The sequence below is a fragment of the Equus quagga genome, chromosome 8, assembly GCF_021613505.1.
Source record: "Equus quagga isolate Etosha38 chromosome 8, UCLA_HA_Equagga_1.0, whole genome shotgun sequence".
In the NCBI taxonomy this organism is placed as follows: Eukaryota; Metazoa; Chordata; class Mammalia; order Perissodactyla; family Equidae; genus Equus; species Equus quagga.
In genome coordinates this window covers 112,759,946-112,786,507 of record NC_060274.1, presented here as the reverse complement: position 1 = coordinate 112,786,507, position 26,562 = coordinate 112,759,946, and the positions used below count along the sequence as shown (strand labels likewise).

Genomic DNA, 26,562 nt, shown 5'->3' with positions numbered 1-26,562 from the left:
CTGTGTGTTGAACATGGTCAAAATACAGAACTGTGAGAGGGAGAAAAACACTTTTGCTCTACATTATATTTTGAGTCACTACATTGTGGGTGGTTTGTTACACAGTACTAGATAATTAGAATAGACATCTTGGAATAGCAGTGTGACATAAAGAGTTTGAGTTTGTTTTTGGAAACATAGTCTGGAGACAGACTGGAGGGTGGGCTGAAGAAGGCAGAAGCTGAAGGGACCAAGAAATGTTAGGAGGCCTTTATAGGGGGATAAGTGAATGTCAGTGGGAATGGAAAGGAGAGGCTGGAACCAAAGATACTAATCTACAGATTCTAGAGGCAGATCGACAGGATATAGAGATCTCAGGCCACAACGCAGGTCTAGTCAATTAGAATCTGCATTTTAACACGATCCCCAGGTGATCACAGCTTTCAACCCTCGCAACGACCAGGGAAGATAGGCATTACTGTTCCCATCTTTACCTAGTGATGAGACAGAGGCTCAAAGAAGTTGCTTGAGATAGCCGAGCTGATTACCAGCTGAGCCGAGATTCAATCCCAGAATTTCCTGAGTCCAATATTCTTTTCAAGAGGTAGAAAAGTAATTTCACAGGAATTCCTACTTTCACTCTATTCAGGAGGATTATTTCAGATGCCGGAACATCTCCAACGAACAATCACAGGTCTGAACTTGCAGTGCCGCCAGTTATGAGCTTGTGACACGTGGTGGACGAATCTCTTTCTGAGCTCTTAGCGGCTCCGCAAGAAACGACATTGACAGAGTCCGAACTTCACTTCCCAGCAAGCCCCGCGGCCTCCCATCGCGAGAGGCATGACGGGCATCTCGCCCCACTCTGTTTTCCCGTGGAGCTACCCGGCAGACGCGGGACACGTGACAGCCTGACGTAAGGGCGCGCGGCATCCTGGGATGTGTAGTCTGGCCCGGAGTGGGACGCCCCCTCGGATGAATGGGGCCCGAGCTGACTGCGAGCTACACCCTTCAGCCGGCAGCGTTGGTGGCGGCCGCCGGGGAAGGGGAAATCGCGGCGGCCCGTGGAGAGAGCAGCGCCCCAGGACAGTGGCGATGTTCTGTGCAGCAGCCCGGCTTCCTGGGGTAGCGGTCTAGGCGGGCGCTTCCTCTACGCGCTCGCTCCCCTTCCCCCGCACCGGCCATGCGCGCGGCCATCGCGGTGGGCCTGGTGTTCGCAGGCTGCTGCAGTAACGTGATCTTCCTAGAGCTCCTGGCCCGGTGAGTGACGCCCGCGGACCGCCCCCTGGCTCCCGGGGCTGCGCCGAGGAAGTCGGAGGAGAGGCGCCCCCGCTCGCCGAACCCCGGATGCGCCCCCAGCCGCGGCGCGGGGCGGGGGTGGGACGGTTTGAGCCCCCGTCGGCTCGGGGCAGCCCGGGACCCTGCTGACCTGGCTATTTCGCCGTCTTGCGCACCCTCCGCTCTCCCGTCCAACACTTTCACAGCATCCCTCTCACCGGAAGGCTTGGGGTGCTGCTGTCGTCACCCATTTTTCACAGGAGAGTTTTTCACATGACTGGTCCAAGGTCGGCAGGGAACTCGAGGCAGAAAAGTTCCTCCAGCTCTTTTCTCAATACCGTCAATGCCTCATGTTTGACTTAAGCAAAGCTTCCTGACTTATAAAGCAGTCTGATTTTGTACACGCTGCAAAGAAAGTTTTCATCTGTATTAAAGTGGCCCGCAAAGCATTTGTTTTATTGGCTTTAGAGACGATCGTGAGTGCTTTGCCCAAACACACCTCTCAGTGATGTAGTAGATTCTTGTTTATACAGAAGATCCACCCAATTGACCCCAGAGACCATTTCCAGCTTTAAGATGTTATAGTCTTTACATTGGGAAGCTTGCATTTTGAGATGTAACTTTATAAATTAAGAATGACTGTGACACATTCCCAAAGGGAAACTGGGTTAGCTTTATTGAGGTGGCATGCAAGTAATATTGAGTAATGTGCAAAGTTCAGTGGATAGAAGCTGTTACAGGAAAGTCAACAGGTGGACTGGAAAAGGCTTAGGACTAAATATCTTAAAGGTATGAATTTTAGTCTTGGCTCTGTCGTCCACTGGCTGTGTGACTTTTTTCAAGTCCCTTAGCCTCTGTGGACCTCCTTTTTCCTCTGCTGTAAAATATTATCTCTATGGTGCTATCTAGTGCCATGTTTCTGAATCTACACATTATTTCCATCAGAAATTATTATTGACCATCAGAACAATCTTGTGTACAAGATAGGTCAAGAATTAAAGTCTCTTTTTTACTGAAAGTGAAACAGGTCCCAAGAAGTTAGATGGTCTTTTACTACTTACTTGTAAGTGGCAGAGGCAGAACTGGAATCCAGGATATCTGAACTTTTAGTCCAGTATCTTTTTCAACCTCCTGATAATTTTTGAACTTGAGCAGCCCATAGGTTTTGGCCACCCAATTCCCCATGTGGTGCCTACTAGAAATGTATTTAATCAAGGATACCATTGATTAAGTCATTCTGAAGCAACCAGTTTACTTAAGGTAAACTCCATGTGGCGTTAATTTTTGCAGTTACAGAGCTTGAATTTTATTATGCAGAAAGCATTGATAAAGATCTGTTATTTGTCTTCTTGGAAATAGATGGTGAGAAATAGGAAAATGAAAAAAACTGGACCAGCTTGGTGGCCTAGTGGTTAAGTTCACCCACTCTGCTTCAGTGGCCCTGGGTTTGCAGGCCCGCATCCCAGGTGCAGACCTACACTGCCTTTCAAGCCATGCTGTGGCGGCAACTCACATACAAAACAGAGGAAGATTGGGACAGATGCTAACTCAGGGACAATCTTCTTCACACACACACAAAACGAAGATGAAGAAAAGAATGTATCTGGCTGTAAGCTAGTACACTTCAAAGGATGGTCAATTTGGAAATTGATTTAAAAATATAAAAAAGTGATAAAATCAGGCCAGCCATGGAAATGAAGGTCAGAGAATAATAGTGTAATATTCACGTTGACTATGCCATTAAATTAAATCTTGCCAAAGCCTGTATGATTTCAGAATATGCTGGCAACTGAAGGCCCTCTTTACTAGTTGTGAGCCCTTAGCTAAATTACTCGACCTCCTGTGTCTGTTCTCTCAGCTGTAAAAGCGAGGTGATGGTTCTACCAGCCTCATAGCGTTTGGAGGATTAAATGAGGTGCATGTTCAAAGCCTCTGCTTCCCCTTCTCTCTGACAACTTTAGTTTCATACAAATATATCTTGTTTTATGAGCTGTTCCTGAAAAGTTGTGGATAAATCTAACTGTACAGAATGTTTCCATGCATGATAGGAGCTTCTATTTAGAACACTGAGTAATTTGTGAATAAATCATCACTCCTTATTTATCTTTTTATAAATCTGGATTTTGCATATAGCAATAGGTTTTCATAAAGTGGTGAGGGGTACATTTACTAATTTCCTGAATGGTACACCAGACCGAATAGCAGCTTTTTCTTGATTTGCTTGGAAAACTCATGACTTCTCATGTTACACATCAATAAAATAAGCGCTGCTTGGACCAGATGGTCTTTAAGGTTCTTTGTAGATTTAGCCTTCTCATAATTTGTGACGTTATCTTGGGACACAGTGGAAAGCTCATAAATTTTTATAGAGCAGGAACTGTGCTTCTTGTATGGCTTCCTTGGAACCATTAGGTGCCCCAATAAGTGGCAAGAAGAACACTAAATATAAAAGGAAATGCTATTGTGACTTGCAGGGTGAAGCAAACATTTTTAGCCACTTTCCCCAAACTGGAAAACAAATTTAGGTTTTTCTTTCAGATTTTTATACCTAAAATTGGGACCCATAATAAAATATAAAGCACCATGCAGTAGATGCAACGTAATGAATGAGTCCTTGATCTCCCTTTTGAAAGACCTTACCTTCCACCGTGGAAACAAAGTACACCCACGCCAGCTAACTAACTAGGCGAGGGGTTGCATGTCTTCTGGCAGGAAACCAATCTGAAACATTTTCTTTATCCCCCATTTTATTTTTCAATCCAGTACATAATGTTGAATCCAATAAGGAAGTTTCCTAAATCCAGAATAAGAAATACACGAGGGATAAAGTATCTGCCCAATTCTTTCTCTTCGAAGTTGGTTTTTTTAAAGGTAAAACTTTGGATTCCTGCCAAAGAGGATTCAAAGTAAGAGAAACTGCAGTTAATGATTATTAAGAGAAATAAAGTTCAAGAAAACAAGGGATTTAGGGAAAAGGATTCAAGTTTTTACTCTGAAGTTTTAAAACGAATTATTCCAGTTAAAATAAATAGTTTCATTGGTAGCCATACAACGTCTTCCTAAAAAGCTCTATAAGTTGACTTTTTTTTTTAAATTGAATTATGTGAGTTCATTAGGGAGATTTAAAATTCCTATGGAAATGGAGTAGGAAACGAAGTAGGTTAGGGTTGTCAAGGGATGGGGGAGGGGAAATAGGAATGACTCCTATGGGTATGAGATTTCTTTTGGAACTGTCCTAAAAGTAGATAATGGTGGTGGCTGCACAACTCTAAATATACTAAAAACCACTGAATTATAAAAATAATAACAATAATAAGGGGGTCACAAACACCATTTATTTGCCATGTGGCCCTGGGAGACTTACCCAACTCAATGCCATGTGGCCCTCAGTGTCTTTAGCGATGAAATGGGCATAATAATACCTACCTCCATAAAATAAAGATAAAATTAAAAATTATTATGATTCCTTTTAAAAAATCCTATGGAGAATACACTTATAAAGCGAGTCATTTTTTGAAATAAGTTGTTTCTTTTTATCTTTCATACAATCCTAATATTCTAGATCATATTTGCTAAAAGTGAGGCACCTCCGTGTTCATTCTGTTGCTTGAGTGAAGTCCAGACTGTGCCCAGAGAGCGGGGCACGGAGCTGCATGAGACATGGCCGGTCCTCTGACCATCCCTATATGGCGCTGGGTTCTCACTGTCTCATAGTCTGTTTGGCTCCCTCATCCTATTGTCGTTTCCTTAAAGCCAGGGATCAGGGCTCCTTCACACTGGGCGCTCCCTCACAGCTAGCACCTAACTTTACACATAATATGTCCTTGATAATTGTTCTTTAACTGAGTTGGCCTAAGCTTTTGGTAAAAATGGAAGGGAAAGCAAGGAAACTGAATGTGTCCCTTTTTGGCTAAGTCTCATGGTTGGCACTTGACGTATATTTTCTCATTGAATCCTCACTACAAGGTTAAAAATATAGCGCTTTCATTTTATAGGTGAGAAAAATTGGACCATATGTCTTTAAAAAGGTTACTATACTTAGACTGACGACCTTTCAGGACGTAAGGTTCTAAATCCTGCTCATCCTTGTGGTTCTAGTCTTTGCCTTTTTCCCTGTGTGGCAGGCACTATGCTAAGTGCTTTTCTAGGACTGGCATGTTTACTCTGCCATAAACCAATGAGATAGACACCAACAATGTTCCCATTTTAAGGGTAAGAAAACTATAGATAGGGTAATTAACTTCCACTGTCACAGGGTGAGTGACAGAGCTGGATCCTGCATGTCCCTGTGCACGTTTAACCACAGTGGAGCACGGTGGTTCTCAACCCTGTGACGGCCACGTGAGAATGACCCGCTCATTTTCTTCACATACCTCCCCTCTTTTCCCCAGACCTGCGCTAGTGCCTCTCAACTCCAGCTGCTCCTTAGAATCAACTGGGAAGCTTTCAAAAGTACAGATTCCAGGGCCCCACCCCAGACCAACCCTATCAGAACTGGGAGGATGAGCTCCTCGGGTGGATGGGTTTTTAAAGCGCAGCCAGTGTTGAAAAGCACTGCGCTTGGAACTTTCTAGAGCTCAAGTTCTTCCTCCTGTCCCTCATATTTAGGCTAATGGTTTTAATTAGCTCCTTGAATGAGATAGATGTTTTACACAATTATTTATGGATTCCTGCAATGTTTAGCCCTGGCCCTTGAACGTTAGAAGTGGTAAAAGAAATGGTTGAATTGCATATAAAGCAGTAGTTCTCAAGGAGACCTTCACAGGCAGGAGAGCCTGAATGGTAGCAATAGTCCTGCTTCAGATGGTAAGCATAGCTCTGGATGAGGATGGCTTATGCCTGGAGTTGTCTATTTTTATGCCTGATGGATGTGTTTAAGAATTTGTCTATCATGGCACTGCTTTTTAATATTCGTACCACCAATGGAGAATGGTGTTGTTTTTAATAAATAGCGTTATGTTAATATATGATAATACAGTTAACTCCCTCTAATCACTGGCTTCAGGTAAATGTCTCTGGTTAAGATGAAAATACAGAATATGGAGGCTGGTGAGTATTGGTAATATGGGAAATCTGGAAGCTTAAGGAAAACAGACAACTGTTGACTTTGTACTTCTTCCAGTGATTGAGCAGAGCCCAATAGAGGACAAGCTCTAGAAAACCACAAACATTTTTTTGTTTGTGTGAGGAAGATTGGCCCTGAGCTAACATCTGTTGCCTATCTTCCTTTTTTCGCTTGAGGAAGATTGTCACTGAGCTAGCATCTGTGCCAATCTTCCTCTATTTTGTATGCGGGACACCACCACAGCATGGCTTGATGAGTGGTGTGCAGGTCCACAGCCGGGATCTGAACCCGTGAACCCCGGGCCACCAAAGTGGAGCACGCAAACTTAACCACTGTGCCACCAGGCCATCCTCCACAAACATTTTAAGTAACTTGAAGGATGTCAAAGGAATTTTCCACCTTCTAAATTTGTTCCTAATAGTCACTGTGGAAGACTCCCCAACTCTTACGTAGATCACTGAAGAGGTTTGATTGAATTCCAGGAACATTTGTTGAGTGTCTAATGTATTCAAAACACTGTGTTAAGGGTTGTGGGGAATAGTAGATTATAGTGGCATTTCTCAATCTTTTCTTCATTTCTGCTCCTCCCCAGCCCCGAAACACTGCTTAGACGTTTTTTTCCCTAATCACCCCTACACATATACTGTATGCTGGTGTATATAGTGTGTGTATATCTGTGCTTTATACTTACAGAAAGAGTTAAAATTCCCCTCACCCCACCCCACAAGCCAATTGTTGCCCCTGGTGGGGATGCTATCTAAGGTAATGTCCCTGTCATCAACACTGGGTACGTGTCTTTGATTGACAGCAGTCTCGGAGATTCCTGGTCGGGAGAATATCTAGACATTCTAGGAGACCTGAGGATATTTCTGTCCTTGGGCTTTGCTGCCTAAGCTGACTAGGATCCTGACTAAAGCTCTCTTGGTTAAGTGAGGACCCTAACGAGAACCTGTGACCAGCTTCCTACAGTTTACTAGCAAAGTTGTGTTGTAGTTCCAGGAACGAGCACATCACAGTGATTCTTCCTCATGGCCTGCTACACCGAGGCAAGAGTGACATGAGAAAGCCTGACATTCTTTGTGAGATATATTGCTAAATGAGTGTGGTCTGGGGTATGAAAACTGAGATAAAGAAGGACAGTGGGTAATGGAAATCTTCCCTGTTATTCTGAACTATCCATATAACAAGGCTTAGTGTCCTTTATCTCAGTTTTTTGTGACTTTTTTTGTCGTTATTCACTATACAGGAAGCATCCAGGATGCGGGAACATTGTGACATTTGCACAATTTTTATTTATCGCTGTGGAAGGCTTCCTCTTTGAAGCTGATCTGGGAAGGAAGCAGCCAGCTATCCCAATAAGGTAGGGCCCATTGAAGCCTCTTTCAGCTTTTGTTTTTTAAAAAAGTTAAGAGCTTTTCTGGTACCTACATAAAAGGAATATGACACATGCTTTTATAAGATTTGTATCAAAGATATCAGTAGAATAATAATTCATTTTCTGAATTTAATATGTTGTGAAACTCCAGGGAACCTGTTTTAAGAATAAAATTCCTGCTACAACACTTAAAATAACTATGATGGAGACAACAGTGTATACATGTGAATGTGTGTGTGTGTGTGTCCGCGTGTCTGTGTGTCCGCGTGTCTGTGTGCATCGTATATGGTCACTTAAAGGCCTACTGTGACCACAAAATTTTTAAATAGTTATGTATGCTATCCTCATGTTGATAAAGTTATCACGTATGCTAAGAGTGGTGTCATTGTTCGTTTTTAGAAACAAATGGCTTTTGGAAATAAATAGAGGTGGTTACACAACAGTGTGAATGTGCTAAATACCACGGAACTGTTCACTTTAAAATGGTTGATTTTATGCTATGTGAATTTCACCTCAATTAAAAGAAAATGAATGACAAGCTAAGGCAAAACTATTGATTCCATGCGTCTGTCCATTGGTCCAGATTTGCATAACTGTACTCACGGGGCCAAATAGAAAACAGAGCTGTTCTTATAATAAACAACGTGTTGAAAACTCAGCATTCTTGCTGTGAGAGACTTGAAATAAAAGTGTAATCCATCCAATTGTATTTAGTAGGATAGGATCACTCAGTCCCTTTGAGAGGGACCTTCTGGTGCCAGTGTATCCAAGGACTGGTTAATTCTCATCCTTGTTGGTGTTATTTTGCAGCATTCCTGAGTAACCTGCTATAGAAAATCTGGCTGAGTTTTGTTATTAATATTGTATTTTTAAATTTCCCAATGTGATGCTGAATATTCTGAATACTTTTTTTTGTTTGTTTTTCATTGGCTTTAGTATCTGCATAAAACTTCTGCTCCCAAGACCAGCGTTTTTTGATTCCTCCGACACTTTCCTTCCTCCCTCTACTATCTCTTTCCATTCTGGCTGCCACTAGCATAGTTCAGGGATATAGTTACTCTCACCATAACTTTCATAATGGTACCCTAGCAGACTGACCTCCAGCCCATCAGCTCTTCATCCCTCCGTTTCAGCTTCCTACCGTTGTATGGTGGCACCCTCTCTCACAAGCACTCCGGTCACCGTTAGGTTCAGAGTGAAGCCAAAGCTCCCTGCCCTTTGAGGCTCCCCATGACCTTGCCCTAACAGCCATGTTCCCGTCTGTGTCCCATTTGTGCTGGCTGTTTTATTTTCTATCTGTGAAACCATAATCAAAATCTTGCTCATGTCATTCATCCCCATGAGCAATTTCTAGGCAGCACTGTGTAGGCAGCAAGGTGGAATCGTTGGAATTAATTATCCTGAAAGAACTGATGAACTCTCTTTATTTCCAAATGGCATCTTTTCAAGACAGGACTAAGAAAATTTGGCAAGAAACGTTGTGAAGTCACCAGTAGTGTATTACATAGAAGCTGTGAAATAGCTATTGCCAGTAATTTTGCGTGTGTGTAACACTGTGTTCTGTATTCATTGTAAAGCTTCTCAAACTTTCCAGACTGTGTTAACTTAGCCATGGTGTGGCTGCCTACAACATATTAAAGCATATAGCTCCACACCTAACCAGCAATGAAAAATAGGTTCTTATCAGGGAAAATAATTGAGACTCATGCTGTCACATCCTTCAGATGTGCAAAGATGAAAAAGGGTGGGGATCTGTGCTCAAAGATCAACATTTCCGGAAGGATATGGAACCACCTATTTACCTTTGCCCTGCATTCTTTATTCATGTATTTCAAATATTGTTTTTTCTCTTTTTTAATGTATTAGGTTGAATCGTATGAAATTGCTGATTCAAGCCTTTTTGACCTACAAAAAAATATATAATTTTATATGGTTTGACCTGATACATATGAAAAGCATCTTTATTTTCCAGAGCAAAATGGGGGCATACAAATATAAAATTATTTATTTTATTCATTTATTTGTTTATAAGTGTTCATTTCTATTTATCTCTTCATCTTTCTAAGTTATTAGGGTTACAGGATTTGTTTTTAGTTTTTGTTTTTTTATTATTTAAAGACCTATAAATGCTCAAAAACCAAGGGGCCTGATTTTAAATAGAAGTCTATACCAGTCAAACGATGTCCTCATTAATTTGGAGGCCACTGGTTCAGAATGTGAGACAATTTTAACAGTTGCTAGGCTGAAAGTAACCCTTAACTTAGCAAATCTTTTCTTTAGAAAAAGTGAAAATTAGTAGTATAAACATGTGTTGTATTGAGGAAATATTTTAACCATTTTCAAGTTCTTTAGAGGTATATGAAAATTATATACAAAGAACTGATCCAATAATAAAAATTATCCACTTACTTTTAAAAACCTATTGATGTCTATCAGGTAACATTTTTTATAGCCTAGTTTTCACTTGCTTGAAAAATATCAAAATAGTACATTTGAAAAATGTTTAAATAGTGTTTCTTGAAACATATTCTATGATTCAAGCTTCTTCCAAGTTAGTCTGGCTTTGTGAAGTATTTTCATATGTGCTTGACTTCACTTTATATGTATTTGACTTCACACTATAATAGTAATACAATCTTTTACTACAGCGGAAATAAGCAAAATACTTTTTTAAACAAAAATATCTATTTCCTTCTATACTTGATTTTTCTTGAAGTAATAGATTCTGTGCGCTGAGCTGTGCTGCCTGCATTTCAGGTACTACGCTGTGATGGTAACCATGTTCTTCACGGTCAGCGTGGTGAACAACTATGCGCTGAATCTCAACATCGCCATGCCCCTGCATATGATATTTCGATCTGTAAGTGCTGCCGGCTCACACGCCTGTGTTCCTCTGGAAGATACAGCCAAGTGGGTGGATTGTAGTAAAGACTAGGCTCCAAGAAGAGGTCTCGTGGATGAGGGAACAGAGGCTGGCTTTCCTCTGAGAAGTAAGGCGAAGAGAGAGACATGTAAAAGTAAACAGTTTACTTTTATTTATCTGAAGTCTTATGGGTGATGAATAAAAAGAAAGTTAAAATTTCCCTGGGAAACAGATTTTACCTTTAATTTCCTTCATCTGGTTGATTTTGTATTTAGACTTGCTGTCAGTGTTATTTAGCTGAATTCTCATCTCTTACTTTTTGTTTCTTTCTTCCATAAAATTACATTTGCTTCTAGTACATGAAACAGATACTTCTCTTTCTGTTTTTCTTTTTTTTAAAGCAGAGACTTAAGATCATTAAATAAATGGAAGTTCTTGATGGAGGTAGGCTTCTCCCAGAGCAGCGAGGTTTTCTTCTTTGCATCTTGTGTGGTGGGAGAGCTGTGTTGAGTGTGGATGTAAATAAGAACAGAGTGTCGCCTGAAGAGCAGGAGAGACCTCGAGGGGGATGTGGTGAGACCTGCAGCAGAATGCAGGATGGGTGACGATCGGAATTAGAGCATGTCTCTGTGCTCTGAGATTTTTGTGAGCTCGAACGTGCTATTCCTAAAGGGACTTGCTAGAGCTAATTCTAATTACTAAGTCACCTGCAAAGCATCAAGCACATAATAGACTTTCAATAAACTTTTGCTGCTTGAGCGACACCTTTCCAGAGAGGAGGGAGACCCCTGCACGACTTCTTTCATTAAGGCTGGGGGTGAGGAGAAGCTTATTAAAAACTCATAAATTAGATACTAAAAAATTTGACAAAAATAAGTCTTTAATTTATTCCTGCTAGCCCTAGCTTCAGCTATGACCAGTTATTGAGAATTGATCATTTTTATTCTCATTACCATCTTTCAAAGGTTTCCTTGTTTTACATGATAGATTTTTCTGGTTTATACTTTTTGCCATCATAAGAACACCTGAACCTTGCTAATTATTCATCAGGTGTTTGTCCCCCTTGTCCATGTCCATCTGGAATTATGTTATTGTCTTTCCGTAGTACACTAAAACTCTCTGTTGTCTCCTTTTACAGGGTTCTCTGATTGCCAACATGATTCTAGGAATTATCATTTTGAAGAAAAGGTAAAGAATGCTCTTTTATATTTTATGTATAGGAAGGATATCCAGAGCCCCAGCCATAAGCTAGCCATCTGGATTCCTCTTCTCGTAGTGGTGATACGTTTGCTCTTGGCCATCACCCTTGTTTCTTAGTTCTCTCTGTGACAATGACGTACCTTTCTGAGGCACCGGATCAGGTAAAAGGCCCCACCTGTGGCTTTGGAGCCACATTTTCTCTCTGTAGAACTAATTAGCTCTTGTCATCCTTGAATCTTTAGTACCATACTCTCCTATGAAGCCAATTGATCTGAAACTACACTGTCCCATATGGTCACCACTAGCTACATGTGACTATTTACATTTAAATTTGTTATTGAAAATTAAATACAATGAAATATTTAGTTTTTCGCTCTCACTAGTCACATTTTAAGTGCTCAGTAGCCACATGTGGCTAGTGGTCATCATACTGGAGGACCCAGATATGGAACATTTCCAGCTTCACAGAAGTTCTGTGGGACAGTGCTGTCATTCAAGTACTACAAAATGAACTAAAGAATAGTCATGAGAAAGTATTTGTCTCCCACCTTGATTCTGAGCCTCACCCCTCACTCCCAGGGAGAGGGGCATTGGGGAGAAACAGCACAAACAGTCTGGAACATTCCTCAGGGGAAGTTCACCATTACTATTAAGACTAAAATTATACAAGTTGATGCCAACTTTTCACTGTATTCAATATCCACCCCCAGCATTAGAACTCTCTATACCAGCTTGGAAAGTAGCCATCAATTCAGAGGGTAAGAACCTAGAGTTTAAATAATAAAGGCTGTGTCATAAAAAGGACAATTGTCCTGTTTTACCAGGTTCCTTATCAGGAACTCTTTCTCTCCTGAGGCTTATGTATTCCCCAGATAAGGAGGATTGTAGTTGATTTCTTTGCTAGGCTCTCTGCATTTAAGCATATGTATATATTGTCAGGTTCGTTACATTGGAAGTACCCATTGTGCTTCTAGGTAGCGCAGAATTCATCTTGGGACAGACCTGTGGTCTTTCCAACCTTTGACTTAGCTCAAAGCAGGGATACAAAAGAACCTATTAAAGGAATGTATTCCACTGATAGTGCCCAAAATGTCAGGAGTGTTTCTCAGACATCTCAGTTTCGCTGAAGAACTTACCTGTCTGTCATCTTGAGTCTCTGTAAGCCTTTTTGCCTCTCTTCAGTGTAGATCACCCAGAGAGCAGGAATTTCCCTAAGGTAACTATCCAGTCCCGTGAATTAGTAACCTACTAACTCCTTTTATTTATCTTGAGTTATTGAACTTGAGAGTGCCTCAAGTTCATAGTGTGCTCCTCATTCCAGGATTTGGAGGCCAGGTCTATATTTACCTGACCCACGCCCTTCGTTATTTTTTAGGCCTGAGTTATAAACCTGTCCGTCTTGATTTTCCGTTATTTTCATATCTGCCTCCAGCAGCCTGTTTCCTCACCCGCCCCTCTTCTCTAGCTTGGGGTCTTGGCCCCTTGCTCTGCTGCTTAGCCAGTTCCCTGGGCCTTTTATGGGGTGCTGTGACCAGAACTAAACAGTATCTGAGTAGAAAACCTCGGATGGTTGATCTTGTAAGTTTAATTTCTCCTAATTCTTTCCTGAGGCCTTTTGCTTTATCTCGGAGAGGGATGTTAATGATACTATTTTAGTTAATTTGAAGTGCCACTGTTATTATTGCCAATAGTCCTGTTAGTTTTTAATGTTCCTCCCTTTATCCAGTTATGACAACATTTAAAAACAACATTTAAGTCATTCAGAGACTTTAAAAAAATACACTCCCTGAAATTGGACGGTTGAGTTATTTCCTGAGTATTGAATGCTGCTACTTGTCCCTGATACTCCATTCTTCCTCTTGTGTGGTGTGTCTCCTCACACTCAGGCGTGGGCTCCCTGAGGACAGGAAAAGCAGCAGGTGCCAGTTAAGGTCTCTGTCAGGCTTTCGTTTGGACTTCTGAGAGTGGAATGGAATGTCATGTCTGGTCTGTGTCTGTTTTTGTGTTTGTTTTCTGATGAAACAGTCTGTTTGTCCACAAACTATTGGAAACAAACTATTTTAAGCAACACCATGACAGGCGTTGTTTAGAAACCAGTCAGCATCCTGATTCTTCCATGCACAGACTTAACTTGGACTCTGCTGGGAAGCAACCGCTCGATCCTGTTTTGGTGGTTTGTACTCTGATGCGCCATCTGACTGTGAAAATGTGGAAATTCGTATCTGTGCTTTCCTAAGGTGGTGTTGTTCTTATTTTTGCAGATACAGTATATTCAAATATACCTCCATTGCCCTGGTGTCTGTGGGGATATTTATTTGCACTTTCATGTCAGCAAAGCAGGTGGTAAGGATCGATTCACAAATCGTTTATATTCAGTACTTGCCATGAGGGCCTGGAGACCCAGGTACTTATTAATGACGCAGTAAATTTAAATGCTTGTGTAATACAGGGATTCAAATCTCTGAAAGAGACTAGTGGAGGGAAATGGGTAACATAAATATTTCCCTTGTATCTGGGCACCTTGCCTGTAGTTCCAGTCTCTGTACCTAGTATTTTTTCTTATTTCCCAGACTTCCCAGTCCAGCTCGAGTGAGAATGACGGATTCCAGGCCTTTGCATGGTGGTTACTAGGCAAGTACAGTAATTACAATAAAGTTAATTGCCTCTGCAGTTCTGTTTGCTGAGTTTCTTCCTAAGGGACATGTTTCTTGGCAAGAAGCTTCAGCTAAACAAATTATACCATGGAAGAGAGAGGCACCTGGGATCATATATCTCTGAAACTTCGTGTTCCAGAAATGAAAAAAGAAAATGTCCACGTTCATGGAAATGTGTTCTACAGCATGGATCCATGTTTTTCTTGGTCGCCACTGGTAGAGAAAGAAAAGTACCTGACTGCTTGTCCATCTCACTCTCTGGGAGCAGTGCCGAGAGTGTCATCCATTTCTTCATGATCTGTTTGCTGAGTAGAAGCTTCCACAAAAGAAGGGCACATTGCAGCACTTGACTCTTTAAAATTTCCAAAGGTCCCATTTCTAAATCTTAAATTTATTTTCTTCATGACTTAGCTGTTCCATATGGCAGTGTTCCCAAACCCGACTGATCATCAGAATCTCCTGGGGAGTTTTTTAAAGTATAAGTATCTCTTCGTGGAGTTAATTAGACAACTGCTGTAGAGCTTTGCCTTCTCAGTGTGTGAAATGGAGGTGAAACTCTTTCCAGGTGCATTCGGTGATAGTGATAATAGATTGTGACTGACCAAGTGAAAGAGAAGGAGCAATGAAAGAACTGTATTCTTGCTTCTTGGCTCTGCAACTTTATCCCTTTAGGTTGTTATTCTTAACATAGAAGGATCTTTATGGACTATCAGAAGAATATCAAATAAAAATTTGCAAAGGATATGAACATACAATGCATGGGGGAAAAAATTAATGCTCAATAATTTTATGTTCAGCCTCATTAGTCTAGTAATCCAAGAAATGCAAATTGAAACCAAAATGCGGTCCCTTTTGATTTTTGGTCTATTATATTGGCAAGATAATAAATGATTATTCTCATTGCTGCTGAGGTGCAATAAGACAATCATTTTCATATAAACTGTTTATGGTATAAATTGACACAACCTTTCTGGAAAAAACTCTATGTATTGAGTTTTTAAAATGTCTACAACCTTTGACTCAGTAATTCCCTTATGAGAGTTTATCTGAGGGAAATAATCAACATTTTGTTTAAAGATGTGTGTATAAGAATGAACATTGATTTTAATAATGAAATAGTTGGAAGTAATGTAACTATTCTCATATTATAAGACATTTAAGTATGGTACATCCACATGATAGAATAATATGCAGCCATTAAATTATACCTTTGAAAAAAAAATTTTAGTGAATGACTTGAAGGAAAATCCAGGAAAAAGATCATGGAGAAAGAAGATATAAAAGTGTATATTCATTATGAAACCATCTTAGCATAAAATATATACATAAACGTATAGAGAAAGGAGCCGGCCCCATGGCCAAGTGGTTAAGTTTGTGTGCTCCGCTTTGGTGGCCCAGGGCGTGGCCAGTTCAGATCCTGGGCGCAGATCTAGCACCACTTATCAGGCCATGCTAAGGCGGCGTCCCACATAGCACAACTAGAAGGACCTGCAACTAGAATATACAATTATGTACTGGGGGGCTTTGGGAATAAGAAGAAGAAAGAAAAAAAGAAAAAGATTGGCAACAGACATTAGCTCAGGTGCCAATCTTTAAAGAAAAAAAAATGTAGCAAACTATTAAGGACCGGATTGTAGTATCGTGGTTGATTTTTATTTCTTTTTACAATTTTGTACATGTTCTACAATTAGTTTGTGATATTTGTAGAACTTAATGAATAAATGTTCTTTTAAGAAAACATCTGAAATGAGCACATGCAGGCCTCTTGTAACCCGACGTTCATCTTTCAGGTATTGGCGCACTCACTTTTGCTCTTCTGATGTCAGCGAGGATGGGTATTTTCCAGGAGACTCTATACAAACAATTTGGGAAACACTCCAAGGAGGCTTTGTTTTATAATGTAAGCAATTTCTTAAACCTGAGGAATATGAAAATATGTTATTATGTTATTTCAAACATAATATTCCATCTTTTTGATTAGTTGAAGGATCAGTGTATTATCTGGTAAGCTGCTTTGGGCCCCACAGACTACTTTTAATGGGCTACTAATGTGTCTTCTGAGCCACGGTTCTCTACATGAGATCGTCGTGATCAGTCAATGTGAAGAAAACAAGTCTGCTAACCAGGAGCAACCCCAAGAGACAGGGAACCTTCACCCCTAATGTTCCTACAGATGAAATCAAGTTAAAACCAATATTTAAACCTGGAAAAGGAAGATAAGTTCCAAAAACAGCAGGCCCAGGGGCATATGTGCAGGAAGTCGTTGAGAGAGTTGGGGGGTTGGGGTGAGAGGTGTCTTCCCTCTTTGGGCTTTGTTCATTGGATGGAGAATTTAATGAGTGAATCATACAGGCTTCCGCTTCTTTGTGTTAAACTGCTGACCTAGAGCCACCTCCTCTCACTTTTCTCCTCCTGCTCCCTCTTTCCTGTTGAGAGAACCCCCAAGGCACAGCCCCTCGGGGTCAGGGTCAGGGTGATGTAATTGCCTCCAGCGTCAGTGACCTCAGGGATTCCTTCACTGCCCGCTTTTTGTACTAAAGTTGCAGATGAGCAATTTGAGATATTTCATTGGAGCTAGAGTATGTGACTGGGGATTTAAGAAATAAAGGAGCATTTTGTCTGGTTCACGTCTTCCTTTTAACATAGTAGCTGGTACACAGTTAACTGTTCAGGAACTGTTAGCTGTGATTCCTGAACAGTATTGTGGTGATGGTGGGAAGTTGTCGTCAGGCACACCAGCCTTTGCTTACCTCATGTTTCCCCTTCCTCTTCAACCTCTTTTTATTCTTGTCTTTGTTTCTTTTTCCCTGACCTCGTATGGTCCTCCAATCTTTTTTCTCGTTAGTTTCCTAAACTCCCTGAAATCTGCCTTCACATTGTATGTCATTTTTCAATCCATTATATTTGCTGAACCATCCTTAAAAATAGTAAAACATAGCAAATCCTTTGGGCAAAGTGACTGTGTTTAAATTTCTCATTCCCTTTTGTTGAGGAAAGGATGCTGGCTCCATTTTTTTGTTTTATATGTGATGACCAGCAGACTCCATAAGGGCAAGAACCGTAACTTTGTGGTTAATGTCATGCCATACAATGTCAAGTGGTCAGAAGCACTGGATACATTAAGAAGTCTAGCTTGCTTTTCTTGATACTGCTTGTCAAACAACTTGTAAAACTTTTAATCATTGTATTATTCTGTAATGTTTTTGCATTTAAATTTATGTGAACTATTTCTTCCCATAGCACGCCCTTCCACTTCCTGGTTTCATCTTCTTGGCTTCTGATATTTATGACCATGCAGTTCTGTTCAATAAGTCTGGTGAGTTTGGGGTTATCCAAAAGCATTACTGACAGTTTCTGAGGCAGAGTCTCAGTTTGGCTCTTGACTTGACCACTGCCATTTTCCTGATCTTATCAAGCTCATCCATCCCCCGCTTCCCCCTTCCAGGAAGAGAGTGCCCCATTAATCTGTAGTTGCAGCAACAAAAGCTTTTACAGGCGCTTCTCAATTATTTGCAAATGAAGTAAGAGAGTATCTTCAGATTTTCTATTTTGCTTTGGAACTTTTGTGTTTGCATTTGAATGTGGAATGTTTGATGTTTTGAGAATGCAAACAAATAGTAATAACCCCCTGCAGAGACTGGAGCTATGAGAAGTTGGGCAGCAGTCCAGCTCTCTCTCTTCCTCTTCCTCCTTTTCTGCTGAGAAAGGCAGACCTGCTCGTAGATCCAGTCCAAGCCGCCTTGGAGCAAAGGGACGCAAAACTTATGACAGGGCTTCAAACAACTTACAGGGTAGACAGGTGGCAGAAATATGTAAAATTAAGTCAAATGTATACAGTGTAAGTTAGTTTTTACTTTTTAAAGTGGCTATTTAAGAAATTAGCTATAAATTGCCAGTTAACTTGAAAGAAATTACATATGTAATCTAACTATCTACTAAAAGGCCTAGTGTCTTATACAGACAAATGAACACACAAGGAACAAATAAACTTTTTAAAATTAAGGCTTTACGTTGCTCATCCCTAAAATGGAAAGTATATTCTGTAGAAGGACGGTGGGTGCTAAGTGAACATTAGTTTCCTATCTGAACATGAGTTACCAAGTTGTAACTGTTGTAAACTGTTGTTTGCAATGTCGCCTCTCCCATTTGCCCACCAACAAATGTGTGATGAAGGTAGTGTGTAAGAAACTTGTTAAGGCTCTGAATTAATCATTTCTGATTTTTTTAATTGAGATATAATTGACATATAGCTGATCTTTGACACAGCGATTTTTAAGGTCTCTGAGAGCCCCTAGTAGCAAAGGGCTATTGAAATAAACACATAATCAAATCCCCTGGAATTGATTTTGATTTTGATTTCATTATTAGAAAGCTGCTTCTAAAAGTTGCGGGAGGCTCGATAGTAATATAACATTTTTTTAGAATCTGCCTTCAACTTCTTCAGACTCATCTGCATGTTAAATATACATTTTTTTTTTCCCCTCTTGCTTGTCTTGAAGTCAAGTGTCTCAGATGAACCTGTTATTCTTGAATTTTCTAAGGGACCTGAATATCCATCTAAATATTTTAAGTCATACTGATTGTCTCTTTCCTCAGCAAATTAACACAGTGATGCTCTAAAGTTATTAAACAGTAATAGCATTAGTTAACTTTCTTCATTTCAATACTTGCTGAGTCTTTCAAAGACAACAGAATACCAGATTATTGGGATTCCCCACCCGTCCAGACCTACAGTTATAATAAATTATGTATATAGCTTTCTATTTTTTTGCAAAAGAAAATTAATGTTCGTTTACTAACTAGATTTCAGCATCGCTTTGTTAGAATTTTCTAAGTTATGCTATATAATTCAAACTTCCAAAACAATTTAGCAATATTAAAAAACTGACCCTTTGAAGATTACTATGTCCTTATTCTCGCTGATCTTGAATATTTTATTTCCTCCCAAATATTTACTGTGCAAGCTTTCATTTTGTAAAACTAACATAAAAATGTATTTAAAGGAAGAAAAGTTATAATTCCATCACCCTACACATTAGCTAATTTCATTTTACCAGTTTCCTTCCAGATGTTGTATTCTCACCTAGCTGTAATCCTTGTTAGATATAATTTTGTACTTGCTTTTTTCATTTTCTTCTGAGTTTTTTAACGAGGCTATGTATCATCTTTATGATCTTTTTTATCGACTGTATAATGCCTCATGTAGTTCAAGGACCTTGGCTTACATAGCCATTGCTCCATCAGTGGGCATTTAGATTGATTCAGAGTTTTCCTAATTATAAATAGTACTGCAATGAATGCAGGACTTTTTTCTTCTTTTGTATTGTCTAGGATTATATTCCTAAACAGGGTATCAATATTTTTATAGCCTCTTAATAAGTATTGTGAAATTAATTTTTTAAAAAAACACCACAATTTATACTCCCACCAACTGAATGGCTGCCAGTTCCACTACCACCTTGCCAGATTAGGATATTTATGCATTTTTTATTGCTAATTTGATAGATATAAAATAGTACAATCCTATTTAATTTAGAATCCTTTGATTACAAGTAGGATTGAACATATTTCCAAATGGCATTTAGTTGCTGGTTCTTTCTTCTTGTGTTGTCAGTTAAAACCATATCATTTTGAATTTTTTTGTGCTTTACCGTCTTTCTTTGTAAAGTAGGGTCGTATTCAGGTGAAGGGTTAAAAGTTTATTTTAAAATTAAAACAAATTATAATTTGTTTTAAGAAATCACTGTAATGACTCTTAAGACTGATGTAGCTGGAATCAAGGTAAGTGAAGTGGTGTATGGTCCAAATCTGTTTGCAAAGGAAGTAAAGTTGCCATCTCTATTATGTTCAGTCTGTATTGCTTCATTCAAAAAGATGAAAACTTTGCTTGTCAAAAGTGATGTAACTGTCCCCCCTCTTAATCTTTGCAGAACTCTATCAAGTTCCAGTCGTTGGCGTGACAGTGCCCATCATGTGGTTCTACCTCCTCATGAATGTCTTCACTCAGTATCCTTTCTACTCCTCTGCCGTGTGGTCTTCTCTGTGTTACTCTGGCATAGGGACCTCTGTTCTTTTCTGCTAACAGTGCAGTAACTGAGTTTTGTTTTCGCCTTGATCTCTTCTGCCGTAAGCAGAAGACAGAGAGACCCATCCAGTGAGCTCCTTTGTGGAGGGCAAAAGAGCTGCTAGTGGTGCAGGAGGGCCGCGAGTCCCAGGGCACCATGAAGGAAAGGCTCTGGGTGGAGGTGTGGAAGTCAGTGGAGAATTAAGGATCAGTCTATGACATGAACGTTCTGTGATTTCTACCTGGAGTTTTCCAGTATCCTAGCATATTTCACAAGCTGCCACAAATTTCTGAAAGAAATTTCAAATTAATTAAAACAATTTTTTTAAGTGGGTTCTTTTGAACAACCTTAAATCCTTTATAAAAATTATCAAATGTTTGAAACAATTGAAACAGATTGGACCTCATTCTTCTAAAGTCACCTCATAGATTTGCCCTATAGTTTCTTTGCAAAGGAGAGGGTGGAAGGGCTGGGGACCAGCTCAAATAAAGGTGGGGTGATCTCCCTTACTGAGAGTGCGACCCTCTCATTACTTGGGAGGTGACCTTCACTGTAGACTGTGGGAAGGATCTAGAATAAGACTAGTGGGAGGTCTTCAGGCAGTTTCGAGTTGGGATCCACAAATGGAATGGCAGGACAGGAATTCGGTAGGATATTCTACCAAGCAGGAGCCTCAGAGCAGTTGTAGCCGACCCCCATGTTTTCTGGTTCTCAGAATATGAACATTTAAGCCAAGAGCCATGTCAGAAGGTGCTCCCCACTGATCTCTCTGTAGCCTACAGGAAACCTCCTTAACGCCCCCCACAGGTACGTGTGCATTCGGGGTGTCTTCATCCTCACCACAGAATGTGCCTCCCTCACCGTCACTCTCGTCGTGACTCTACGCAAGTTTGTGAGCCTCATCTTTTCCATCCTGTACTTCCAGAACCCTTTCACTCTGTGGCACTGGCTGGGCACCTTGTTTGTCTTCATTGGGACCCTGATGTACACAGAGGTGTGGAACAACCTAGGGACCACAAAAAGCCAGCCTCAGAAGGAGGACAAGAAGAACTGAGGTCTCCCTGGAATAGAGAGACGAGTGTCATTGTCGTGAGCGAGGGTCTGGCCACCATTTCTCTCCTATTAATGCTGACTTACCCCCCAGTGTTGAACCAGCCAGGTACTAGAGAAACCTCAGGAGGAGGGGACTTCTCAGATTTCTCATAGCTCTACAGACCAACATTGGTGGACTCCCAGTAGAAACTCCTCAACCCTGAAAGAGAAAAAAGAAGTCTCTACTGCTGAGCAGCCTGTTCACTTGTTATGTCTGTCTTGTTTACCGAACTATTCAATACTGCACTTGTTTGTTGAATTCTGAGCTCCCAGCACTGCTAGTTTTATATCCGTGGTCTCGGAAAAGATTAGCCCTTTTGTTGCTGTTCTGATGATTCTCTGCCGTAGCAGTCATTATCTTCCTGTGACCTTGTCCCTTTGTCCTGTCAGCTTTCCACTCCACAGCAGCGTTTCGCAGTCAGTCGGACGCTCCAGGCGTCATCGTCAGGAACGACTGAGTGGCCAGGTGAACTGAGACACCGGTGATATTGGGGTTGGACTTTCTCCAGCTTGTTGGGAAAGAAGCAGTGGTCTCTGTGAGCCGAGCCCTGGTGACACTGGAGCAAGACTGGTGGGAACTCTTTCCCACATTTTGCTTTTTTCTTTTCCTATGCAAAAGTCATATGCTTTCACATCTGCTGTTCCCTGTGCTTAGAACAAACCTGCAGCATATCTCTATGCAGTGTTAATAAGGAGGAAAGGCTGTGTGTGAATTGGGAAAGAGAGACTTTTTCCCTCCGTCTTCTACACGAAGCCTCTGAGCCTAGAGCTGAGCTGATGACGCCAGGATGGCCCCGGAGAAGCTGGCCCTGGTGGGTCCCCAGAGAGCCACACCTTCCCCCTTGGACCCAGCCGGGCACTCGCAGGGCTGGCTCCAGGTCGGGAGGTTAAGTCTTCGGCTTCTTAACCAAGGAGATTCAGCTCCGAGTGGCAGCTCTGATAGATTCATGACCAGCCAGGCTAATGAGGGGACTAATAGGTACAGTGGGTGTGGGTGTGGTGTAGCAATCAAGTCAAATCACAACTAAAATGGGAAGTTTTTCTTTTTTTCCTATAGGTTTCTTACTATTCTTGAATGGGTATTTGTGGGGGTAGGGGGTTGTATGTGTTTTATTATTCATAGAAACATGCCCCCCTTTTGCTCATCATTTCAAAGGTCTGGTTTTTCTCCCATGGGATACTTTTGAGAAAGAGGACCGATGTCAGTGTAGTGTGTGTAGGCGTGTGTGCTCTCGTGTCATTTGTGTGTGATCACTCTGGAGAAGAGCATGAAAATCAGGTTTCTCTTTCCTCTCTTTTCACTCAGCTCTGGGCCTTTGTTAACGTCACACAAGTACCTGCTGTTTGGTAGGCAGTTAATTAACAGCCACTCTCTCTTTGCACACAGACAAAGGCCTTTCTCTTTGTGCTGGGTGCAGATTGCCATCTTAAATCGAGCCGTGGCTTCCAGGTCCCCGGTTTGGTTTTGGGGGGGCGGTACTATTTCTCCATCTAAGTCACAGGGTTTTTAGACCAATTTGTTGTTCTGGATGTTGACAGCTTTCCAGTGCCCGTAAGGGTCTACCCTAAAAGATGCTGAATTAGGTGTGAACCCATTCACGGAATCAAAAGGTACTTTCTGTGAAGTATGTGGAGCTCCTCAGACTGATGGTGCTAGAAATAACGCGTGTTAAATACCCCCTTAAAAACAAAAACAACAAAAGCTACTTTTCTTATGGCTTAGTAGAAGAATCTGTCCCTATGGGCTGTTTGATTGCTACATATCTGAGGTCTTCACAGGATAATTCTTAACAGGATAGAGCCTTACATAACATAGTTATCACTCTTTTTATGTTGATGGGAAATATTAGAATTTTTAGTAATTGAAATACGTCGATGTACACAGTCAGCATTTTCTTGGTCCATTAGATTTCAGATTCTGGTTTTAGAAAGTGTGTGTTCCTCTAAGTCTGAACGCCTCTGCTGGTCTTACTAACAAGAGGTTATGTATGGACAGAGTAGGGCACTCATACAATGAAATGAACCCCTGTGAGAACAGAATGTCTTATATGCCCTGGGAATTGATTCTTCTCTCTAGTGGTAGGATATAAGTAAATATGTCTATTGGATAATAGTTAATACTTTTTTCAACTACTTTTTTTAACCATTTATTCCCCTTGAATAACTGGTTTTTTGATCCAGGTTGAAACTGATTTCAACCTTTATTAAAGGGGCAAATAAACCCTTTTGTCAGGATCAGACTCATACATAACTGGAGGAGAAATGTCTATTAAATGCCTCTCCTTTTTCTCTGGATCAAGACCATGTAACTTTGTGCCCCAGAGAGAGAAGATATAGTTTGTTTACAAAAGAGATTGATGTTTAAGACATCCAAACTCTACCCTTAGAGCAAAGATCGAATACCAGATGACACTAGCCACAAAACGTAGTGTGTGTGCGCACGTGTGTGTGCCCCTTGTGCCCAGCTTGACCAGTGTCATTGATAAGGTAACAGGAGAAAACAGTGGATATTTGAATTGTATTAATTTCATTTCTACATATACTTTATCACAATTCTTTTGTCGCATTATAAGTGCTAGCTTTTTCATTTTTTATTAGTAATTTATTTTTGATCCTTTATTTTCTTTTTCATCTAGCTAAAACAATCATTAATGCACTTGACAAGTTTCTGTCAAGCTCTAAAGTATTTAGACCCAATCCAAATAGTTTTTTTTCCCTTCTTCCTGCCCAGTTATCCAAAATGGAATGCTACCGTACTTTAATTTGGTCAGTGGGACAAGTGAAGATAAGCCATGAAAGTGGAGTTGATCTGTGCCACTCCCAGCAAACCTCTTCTATTCTGGGAAGATCATCTGACGTTGTTAAAGGATTCTAATGTCTTGTGGTCATTTCCTAGGCATGTTTCCTCCCTTCTGCCCTATTTTTTCACTTCCTAACCCCGCCCTGCACTGTCTTCACTGCAGCCTCCCTTCACTCCTGTAGTTTTCTCCTTGCGACACCGATAATCTTGTATCTGTTTATGCCTCTGTTCTTTGGGGCTCTGGATATTTTTGTGGATTTTTACAGGATATTTTTACCTGTGTAGCATGTATTTTATTATACATTGTTTTAAACATTGATATTAGGAGTGTGTGTCTATAAGGATGAGAATATCTGGCAGAGTATGTAAATATATGTGTAGATGAGTATGAACATGATGGATTGATGTAAAAATATGTATATATTCTGTTACAGCTCAAAGTGGGACTAAGAATCTTTACCACTGGTCCCTTGTATATTTGGAAAGCAATAGTTTTCTTATTTTGCTCTTTTTACCTTACCTCTAGCCAACTTCACTCAACAGTACCAAATGCCTGTGGTGAGGGGGAGTGGGAAGCACGAGGTCAGGAATAATTCTAAACCAATGAGTTAGCTCTGGGCTGGTGGGCATACTCCTCGGTGGGCCGTCCAACATATTGGAAAATGTCGCAAAGACCTGAGCAGATAGACAATTACACATCGAAAAGAACCGCATCATCAAGATCTGAAATCAGGAGCCTACGTTTGTTGTAATTTGTTTCTCTTTGGCTTGGAGTAAATGAAATTATGAGTAATTGTGCCCTTATTAGATAAACAGAGCATTTTAGTCTCAATAGCTTTATCCTAAAAAATGTGAGTGGAACTTACCTGTGGCAGTTCACTCTTAGGCTGAAAAGAACTGTCAATATAGAAAAAATCTATTATTACTGATTGGCGTGACATCTGAAAATGAGTATAGACAATATTTGTAAGTAAAAGAACTAGTCATAAGTATTGGGATATGTTCAGTACATCCCAAGCTGGGGTGGGAGACTGTATGTGTTCTCTCTTTCCAGCAGCTTCCTCACAGTAGGCACTGCAGAGAAGGGAGGGACCCGGGATCATGTCTTAGTCAGTTCTGTATTACCAGCCCCAGCACAGTGTCTGACTTGCATCTCATGAATAAATGAATGGCCCCCAAGATCTCTTATTCCTTCAAGTTTCTGAGAAACCTTCTAATGGTTCCTGATATCTCTTCTCACTTTTCATCAGCTGGTTGGCAAGAAAGCAGATAAGAGGAAACATTCCTAAGATTCCAAGCCAGAGAAGGAATAGAGGACAGACATCTAGGATTGCTTGGGTCTGCAGCTTTTTGCTCTCTGATTGCCTGATGGTAGGGGAAAGAGCATTATATATTTAGCACTTCACATCATTGGTGCTCAGTGCAAGGAGAGGCCTATCAGGGCAGCATTAAAGATTCCTAAACGTGTTTGAGGTAGGCTGCCTGGGGTGACCCTACATCTCCGTGGCGGGTGTCGTTGGTTTGTATCGCCTGATGCCTGGAGTTCACCGTCTCTTAGTGTCATACTGAGACACTTCCCCTGAACTTTACCTACTTAAATCGCTGACCATCCTGCCAAATGTCCTCAATGTTAATCACGTAAGGCAAGCTGCAAGGGTACCAGAGATAGCTGGTGGGGGAAGCGTGGTCTATGCCAGAAGAAATAAGACCCATAGTTTTTAAGGAAAAAGTTGTAATGATTCCTTGGCACGTTGAATTATTTGTATCTTGAGATGTAAAGAAGACTCCTGTGAACGAACGAGAGAAGCAGTAGTTATTCCCCAGCGCAATAAAAATGTCTTTGTGTATCACTTGCAATCACAAGTCATTTCTGTGCTCGTTGCTTTCATTGTAGAGAATGGCATCATCCTCCAAAAAAGAGGCTGATTTTTAAAGTCGAATTTCCTAACAGATCACGTGGCGTCGGCATGGGGAGGGCCGGTGGGGATTCAATCTGTGCCGCCTCTGAGCTCTTCACTTAGTCTTAGGTTTAAGAACAAAGATGGGGGGCGGGGGGCTAGACAGCAGGAGTGTCTGTGGAACAGCTAAAAGGCATTAGTGAGTATTCAGATTTGGAGCTGTGTAAATATCAAACATTCCTTCCAGCCTTATGAGTTATTTGAGCAGAGGGAAGGAGGAAAGGGAGGTTTTG

The 26,562-nt window shown here is 40.9% G+C and overlaps 1 protein-coding gene across 1 annotated transcript; it reads left to right on the top strand.

The window, feature by feature from the left end:
* Positions 1–869: 869 nt before the first annotated feature.
* On the top strand, positions 870–26,231 carry SLC35B4 (solute carrier family 35 member B4). The gene is made up of 10 exons (XM_046669803.1): positions 870–1,239; positions 7,569–7,682; positions 10,455–10,557; positions 11,699–11,748; positions 14,022–14,103; positions 14,331–14,391; positions 16,205–16,314; positions 17,655–17,730; positions 20,345–20,420; positions 21,287–26,231. The coding sequence occupies exons 1-10, from the start codon at positions 1,163–1,165 to the stop codon at positions 21,531–21,533; spliced, it is 996 nt and encodes a 331-aa protein (XP_046525759.1). The 5' UTR covers positions 870–1,162; the 3' UTR covers positions 21,534–26,231.
* Positions 26,232–26,562: the final 331 nt, after the last annotated feature.

Bases quoted from the DNA above. Each gene is read 5' to 3' on its own strand.
- SLC35B4 (XM_046669803.1), top strand. From the start codon at position 1,163: ATGCGCGCGGCCATCGCGGTGGGCCTGGTGTTCGCAGGCTGCTGCAGT. The intron at 11,749-14,021 runs GTAAAGAATGCT...TTATTTTTGCAG, and splicing joins ATTATCATTTTGAAGAAAAG to ATACAGTATATTCAAATATA. The intron at 20,421-21,286 runs GTATCCTTTCTA...CGCCCCCCACAG, and splicing joins CTCATGAATGTCTTCACTCA to GTACGTGTGCATTCGGGGTG.